Raw genomic sequence first — 8,579 nt, forward strand, 5'->3', positions numbered from 1 at the left:
ATAACAGAACTGTATGACACATGAATGCCAGAATGGCTTGCCTATTTGAAGGGAGGTTTTCTGCTGTATCGCTATGTGACACATAATCTAAGCCAATCATGGACGTCTATATGAAAATGATGTGTTATCAAACTTTCTATTTATTCCAAGTAATTCTGTATTCACATAAAACATATGTCTAATCCCCGGTTATAATTCAGTTTCCTCTTTTGACAATATTATTGAAATCCTGATATTAAAATCATCATGATTGCAAAAGACAGTTTATTTTCATTTTCTCATGTACAATTTCAACGAGTTCAGATCATTATATCTGTAGTAGTATAATGGGATTGAAATTCAAGTCTTAGTAATACCCATTATTCAACACACAAGCCAATTTGAATACATTCCTACAAAAAATATGGGATTTAGGCCAGTCCATGGTTGTTCTAGATCATAACAACGTATGTCTACATTGCTCATTATGTGGAGCTCAAAATATTCAAAAAAATAAATCAAAACCTTAAAAGTCACCATTATCCTTCTTGGATTTTACCTAAGTTATGCTGACACGGGTATTATTGTATTATTCCTCTTCAATTAGCTGGAAAATACTCGTGACCTATGGTTTTGACTCTTATTTGTCTTTGACTCAAAGTTACAAGCCCCCCCCCCCCCCCCCCCCCCCCCATGAGTCACTAATATTTTTCTTGGGTGAATGAAGAAAACATTTCGGAGTAAGGCAGTGTTCAATTTTTATGGCCAGGGGGACAGCAAATCAAAGAGGTCTCTCAGTATAGTGCTCAAAAAAGAGGGTGTCATTGCTTTTAGAAAGCAGATCAGAGTGGGAGGGCTTGTCTTGTTTTTGACATTGACTTGTAAAATCTGAACACTCTACACTCAATCTGTAACGTCTACGTATTTTATATTCAGTATAATGAAGTCTGAGAAGGAAAGTTGCATGGCATTATAATATTACTTACAATAGCCAAAGTCCCTGGATAAGTGGGAGTCTCCATTAACACGTTGTCACTAGGAGTTACCAACATCTCAAATGCCTGTAAGAAAAAATCATTTTAAATTTGCCAAGCTTTTGGTGTACACCTTGAAAGCCAACTTCTTTATGTAAGAGGACACCTCTCAACTACAGCAATTCCTATATAGATAACGACAGTGGACACCAAGGTTTTAGCTAAGTGAGATCGACACAAGCTAAAACTATTGTTCTGACATGTTGATATAAGCTATTGAATGGCCCTTGTACTTAATTTCTTGTCTGTGGCTCACAGTTAGGTGGTGTTTCTGATCTGACGACAACCATGATCTTGCAATGTACATTTAGTATTTACACTATCTTGATTACAGGGTGATTATGTCGGTACAACAGAGGCACCACTAGCACCCATTTATGTAATCTGCCACATCAAACAACAATGGCTTTAGTTTGTGTCTATCCTAGGAAACTGAAACCCAGGTTTCCGAAGTAGTATTGCCTACTCTGCATATACGAGTAAATAGGGGTGGCCCTCGTTTTGCTAGATGACTGACTATGCAATACACTCACAGAGCTCATTTAGCACCTATGAAACTGCCACTTTAGAGAGTATTACAGATTTTGTATATCCTAATGTTGGACTACTTACTGTATTATGAATAAACATGAAAAAATCTCTCACTGTATTTTTTGAAACATTTTTGGGGGGGACTGTATTCATGAAAATGTTGGCTTAATACATGTTGGGAATTGTTGAGAAACTGACCTAGGATTGAAAATTAGCCCTTTAACAGAAGTAGTCCACGCAAGTGCATAAAACTGTGTATCGTTATTTTGTTGTTGTTGTTGTTATTATTATTATTGTTGTTGTCCTTCTGTGAATTTATAATGGCTTTTTAATCAACTATTTATTCCTGGTTTACTTGTAATATTGCTTGTCATGACACACAAAATTCTGTTTTACGATATTCTGAATGCCCAAGGCAACTAGTATTCTGGTTTACATCTGCTAACTGAAAATGTATTTGAAAGTTCTTTTCTGCTATGTCACAGGTGCAACAGAGTTTTTTTTTAAATTATCACTTTTTGTGAATTTGTTGGAAAGTGATCACTTTTCAACAAAAATTCTGATATGAATGAAGTAATAACCATTATTTTTCTTACCAAATTCTAAAATTAATTTGCAATGTGATTAAAAGTAACACAAAATCAAGAATTTGTGTCCATACTTTTAGCGGGAAATTGATTAGTACCTTGCTTATGCCATCCTGACTACAAATTGTAACTATTCTGACATGAATGAAATAACAACCATTAATTCTCAAACTCAAATCAAAAATTAAATTACAATGTGATTAAACGTTCTACAAATTCAAGAATTTGCATTAATAAGAGGGAAAGTAACTAAAACCTTGCATAAACCATCCTGACTGCCAGTTGTAACTATAAGATCCATTTGGCCATTTTCTTCACGACAATTCAGCGTGGGTGGGTTGTGTTCTTCTATCTGAATTTTTTTTAACCATTCTAATAAATCAGGAAGTCTGCAAAAGCATCAGGAAATCAGTATTAAAGTTAAACTACTCTGAGTCACTTTGGTGTTTTTTAAAACAAAGTAGTTTTATTTGTATTACGGTCATTGTCTCAATGCTGCTGCATTTTCTGTTTAAAATATGTCTTTCATTGTGCAGTCTGCTGAAACTAATTGCTCAAATAGGATAAATAAATTTTTCATGAATGAAAATCTATTTATAAATATTCTGATAGCTCCACATTCAATCTGAATAGATAAGCAAATATTTCCAATTTTCATAACTTCATAATATCACATGAAATAAAATCTACCAAACAATTGATTAGTACTGATATTCAATCAAAAGAAATTTTTCATGAATGAAAATCTATTTATAAATATTCTGACAGCTCCACATTCAATCTGAATAGATAAGCAAATATTTCCAATTTTCATAACTTCATAATATCACATGAAATAAAATCTACCAAACAATTGATTAGTACTGATATTCAATCAAAAGAAAATTTTCCCATCTCTTATCTTTCAAGAGAAACAAAATGACGTACTACCAAACTAGAGAGACTATAGCATTTCAATTTAATAGGTGGGATGACATTTCTTATGTCACACACAAAAATTTTGTTACAAAGTATACAAACACAATACAGGCACTGATAGCGTGTATGCCCATATGAAATGTTACATTTTATCTCACTGTGAACACAAATAAGCAGTTTTATTTTTTACATTTCTTATGTCACACACAAAAATTTTGTTACAAAGTATGCAAACACAATACAGGCACTGATAACGTGTACGCCCATATGAAATGTTACATTTTATCGCACTGTGAACACAAACAAACAAGTTTTATTTTTGAATCTTCAATGTTTCATCCAAAGTAGTCTGAAAGGTTCAGTTGTTGATCCACTTATATGACCACTCCCTACCCCCATATTACATAAGTGGAAAAAAGGACTGGATCTTTCAGGCTAAGTGAGATAAAATGTATCATTTTAATATGCCTGTGTGCTACAGTGTCTGTATTTTGTTTCATTGTAACAATTTGTAACAAAAAACCTATAAATGCAAGGCAAAAAAATCCTACTGCCTAATTGAATCTCTATAGGTACTCTGGTTTGGTAGTAACAAACTCACCCTGGAGTAGCAGAATATTGTAGTGCTTTCTTCATGACACTCTCATCAATGGTAACACTGTTGCCATCCCTACAAAAGAAAGGAGTTTCGTCAGTTTTGTTCAAAATCATCAGAATTTCTGTTACCTGAAATACAATTTTACCACCTAGCTGCATCATAAAAATTACACTTTCTAGGTCGACACCATAACTTTTGCTCTGTTTGCACAAAAGAAAGTGTCTGATCTGATTCTGAAATTGTGTAACTTCAAATTGTTTTACAATCCAAGCAAAACATTGGCATTACTTGCCGCAATCATTTATAACATCCATATCAAGTGTAAAAGTATACCATTACATTTACTATAATACTACAACCCATAACACCAAAGTAAAGTATTTTCTGTATGTACCACAATCATTTATAACATCCATAACAAGTGTAAAAGTATACTGTTTCATTTACTATACTACAACCCATAACACCAAAGTAAAGCATTTTCTGTATGTACCACAATCGTTTATAGCATCCATATCAAGTGTAAAAGTATACTGTTACATTTACTATACTACAACCCATAACACCAAAGTAAAGCATTTTCTGTATGTACCACAATCGTTTATAGCATCCATATCAAGTGTAAAAGTATACTGTTTCATTTACTATACTACAACCCATAACACTAAAGTAAAGCATTTTCTGTATGTACCACAATCGTTTATAGCATCCATATCAAGTGTAAAAGTATACCATTACATTTACTATACTACAACCCATAACACCAAAGTAAAGCATTTTCTATATGTACCACAATCATTTATAACATCCATAACAAGTGTAAAAGTATACTGTTTCATTTACTATACTACAACCAATAACACCAAAGTAAAGCATTTTCTGTGTGTACCACAATCGTTTATAGCATCCATATCAAGTGTAAAGTATATTCTTTCAATTACTTTAATCACCAGCCTACAACCTAGTACGTGGTGTCTCTCAATGTATGGCAAAAAACAAAGAATTGTTTCTGGTCAGGACATTTTGTCTAAAGTGGTGCGACATGTGAATTTTTTTTTAAATTCTCAACAAACATCATTCAGTCAACTATTTATGGCAGTTACAGACAGACAGACAGACAGACAGACAGACAGACAGACAGACAAACATGCTAGCAAGCAAGCATACAAAGTGGCTAACAAGCAGGCACATAAAAAAAACCCAGACAAGGTAACCGGACAGACCTTAATGTGAATGTGGCTTCTTTGAAAGGAAATTTCTCAACATTTGGCATGCCAGAAGCCAAAGATATCATTGTTGGTGGCCCCTTCTGTAACAAATCAGCTGTAGAAAAGGACAAAAATAAACAGTTGGTGAGATAATATCATACAAGGTCCTGAGATGAAGGATATGTGTTGAGATAACAAATGCCATTATAGGGAGCAAACATACTGACAACTAACTTTTTTTATTCAAAGTAAAACTAATATTTGACATTAATGATGTATAAAAATGTACAATATATTACACAGACATGAATGTTTTTGAATTGACATTTTATACACACCAACTTTTCAATAATTCATAAAAATGAACAATATATTATATGCACGGACATACATCAGGTTTTTGAAATAATATTTGTACACCCACTTTTTTTCATTTAAAAATAGCACATAAATTTCAAATTACTTTGCACATATTATGAATTGTATACGGTTACAAACTCTAAGATATTATTTACCACCCACCACCACCCCTGCCCCTACCCCCATACATAGACATTTTTCTGCATATTATGAATGACCTTGTTTGTTGGGCAAGGATGGGGCGGGGGGGGGGGGGGGGGGGGGGGGGGGGGTCATGTCATATAAGAGTGCATATGCCATGGTGTCATTAATTAATGTGTCAACATTCCCTGACTATGCTATGATAGAATGACAACAAATTTAATGTTACAAGTACACCATGTACCTCAATCCCTTGGTGTGGTAGATATAGGGATTGTGGTTACACCATGGAGGTAGATGGCCTTCAACTCCACGGCTATACATACTCCAAAATTGCACTATCTATACTCAGTAGACACCATTAGCCAAGGTTTTTGTTAAGTGAGTTCCTTAAAGTGGACATATGGATGAGAATTGGGTATTTATTTCGGATTTTTTAATTTATAAAACAATTTTATCATGGCTTCCTACTTGAAAAATCAGAGTGATCGACACAACATAGACCAAGTCTGTGTTTGTAACTCTATACATTGCAAAAATCTAAAAAAAAATGTGTGTAAAAAGTTTGTTATTGTGCCATGATAAAATCAAAAATCCAAAAAAACCACCCAATTCTCATCCATATGGCCACTTTAAGCGATAAATGCATTTTGACTGGGTAATTGTGCACTATAACTTCTAAAGGGGGAATGGTTGGAAACATCTCCCTGGTCCATTGTGCTAAAAAGTGACCCTCCCTCAATGTTCTTTCTATAAAATATGACACCTTCCCCCCACCCCTTCAAATATTTCAATGAAAATCATTTTTAACACCACCACCCTGTGATGTAATTGTTAGAGCTCAAGATTAATAGTCAGGAGGTCCTAGGTTCGATTCCCACTAGAGACAGGGACCTTTTGTGTATTAAGATATCCCACCACATTGAAAGTTTTTAACGGTTTCACACCACAACTAACAGTTAAATTCGCTACATTTCACTGATATGTAATAGATACATGTAGTCAACTCGTTCGGGAGGGTTATGTGCCAATAAACAAGTGGACGTAGCCCCAAGTTTTTGGCAGATACCCTACAGATCTCGTTGTCTATCTTACTTATACTATGGCATGATTGGCTCAAATGAATCTTTTTCAACATTTTGTGTAATTTGTTGCATGCAAATTGAGTGCTCAGTGAGCGTAATATAGGTCAGACCCCTAAGAAAGAGTGGGTTATGGCTCCATATAACCAACAGAAATCAAGGCCTCTGATTGGCCAAGTCGGTCTAGTCGTAGTATGGTGGCAGTGGTGGGATATGGTAGCAGTAGGATTTGGAACTGGTGGCAGTGGTGGGATCATGCAGAAATAACAAACTAATGCAAGGTTAGATTTTTAAAATGAGTCAAAGTAAAATATGACTACCCCCCCCCCCCCCCATATTTCCATTTTCTAAAATATGTCCCTCTGCAAGCACCAATTTGTAAAAATACCACAGTGGCATTGTAGCACAACTGTATAGGTTTTAAAAATGTTTATCCATATGCTAGTCCATGCTAACAATAGGTGTTCATTTGCTGAATGACTATCCAGTTGCCTATCCAACCATGTTGCTATCTTTGGGATATAAGTGATCATTTGGCTGTTGCTATGGGAGTGGTCTTGTTGCTAGGTACATTTGCATACATTTATTGAATGTTTATTCAATTGTCTATTAATCCCTGTTGCTATTTGAGCAAAATACACTGCCATTCGGTTGTTGCTAAGAGCGTGGTCATGGTTGCTAGGGTCAATTGTGTCAAAATATTTTGAAGAAAATATGCAGAATAACACTTCTAGAAACATCTCAACAAGTTTCAGTCTCATTGACCAAGTACTTTTTGAGATATAAATTTTTGACCAAAATTCACATTTTTACACCTAATTTGCATATTACTGATGACATCATTATATGCTTAATATTTCTTGCATCTCTATTAAATTTCAGCCCAATTTGCTGAGCAGTTTTGGAATTATAGGTTTTTGACCAAAAAGACACATTTTTAGCCCTAATTTGCATACTATCAAGGGAATCGTCATGTCATGAACAAATCTTAATTTACTCACATCTAAGAATGTCCCCATCAAATTTCATGCCAATATGCCCAATAGTTTTGGAGTTTAAGTTTTTTGACCAAAAATCACATTTTTAACCCAAAACCCACATCTCTAATGCAATCATTTTCATTTTAACAATTTCCCAACTAGACACCAGAAGTAACATGACCACCAAATATCAAAGCAATCGGTCCAGCAGTTTTTGACTTTAAGTTGTTTACACACACACACACACACACACACACACACATCCACACAGACAGACAGATAGACAGACACTTTGCCATGCCTATAGCACTACTGAACCTTCAGTTCAGTTGTGCTAAAAAGTGAAGGTTGGCTTATCGTAATTAATATCAACATTTTGGAAAAGTACTTTCTTGAACTTTCTAATTTGGGTATCTCTGAAGTCTTGCATTCAAAATAGCACATGTTTTTCAATGGACTATAGTCCTTACAACATCACACAGGCACTAATCAATCGAATAAAGTGACAGTTAATTCAGAAGGTGACCTCGCATTTCAGCAAGTCTACGGTTTCCGACGTACTTACTCAGTACTCTTATTGGCGATGGCACCCTTGCCAAACTGACTGGGTTAAGAAATCGTGTGTAGTTCATGGCTGATTTTGTGCGCTTTGGATCAACGACTGAATGTACATCGAAATTTCAGCTTTCCATGTCGCGTGATACAAACATTGATCACACTACCTGGCCCTGCTAATCATTCAACCCTGAACTCTAACCCCCATTTATTTCCCCAGGCCGTATATCGCCCCCTAGTGTCTGAAAACTGAGTACCAAGTGACTTTGTTTTTAAAGTGTGGTCGTTTATTATTATAACAGCTTTAGATTCGACATGGTGGAGGGTCTATGATCCGACCACAATTAAGCAATATGTCTAAAGTTTTGGAATAGTAGCATATTCCATTTTTTTTATGGATGTGAGTCTTGTATGATTTATGAAGATAGTCCCAAGAGTTGCTTTGCCTCATCGTGGTAAAACCAATAGCCTCTCATCGTCGCAAACCACGGCCTCTTTTACGGCACCGTCCAAAATGTGCTGTAGTTATTTCACAGTGTCACGGAGGAAAAAACGGCTCTAGTTTGGGAGATTGTAATCTCATTACGGTGGCTCTTCTAATTAATT

General features: G+C 35.2%; 1 protein-coding gene across 1 annotated transcript in view; it reads right to left on the minus strand.

Moving 5' to 3' along the window:
- The window catches only part of LOC144439009 (kynurenine/alpha-aminoadipate aminotransferase, mitochondrial-like), an 18,321-nt gene extending 10,175 nt beyond the window's left edge, over positions 1–8,146 (minus strand). Inside the window, exons 1-5 of the mRNA XM_078128248.1 lie at positions 7,984–8,146; positions 4,871–4,970; positions 3,651–3,719; positions 2,388–2,520; positions 966–1,040 (exon numbers count right to left, since the gene is read on the minus strand). Coding sequence (XP_077984374.1) covers positions 966–1,040; positions 2,388–2,520; positions 3,651–3,719; positions 4,871–4,970; positions 7,984–8,050 — 444 coding nt within the window. The 5' untranslated portion in view covers positions 8,051–8,146. The remainder of the gene's footprint in view (positions 1–965; positions 1,041–2,387; positions 2,521–3,650; positions 3,720–4,870; positions 4,971–7,983) is intronic.
- Between the last annotated feature and the right edge of the window lie 433 nt (positions 8,147–8,579).

Source organism: Glandiceps talaboti, chromosome 8, assembly GCF_964340395.1.
Source record: "Glandiceps talaboti chromosome 8, keGlaTala1.1, whole genome shotgun sequence".
NCBI classification, from domain to species: domain Eukaryota; kingdom Metazoa; phylum Hemichordata; class Enteropneusta; family Spengelidae; genus Glandiceps; species Glandiceps talaboti.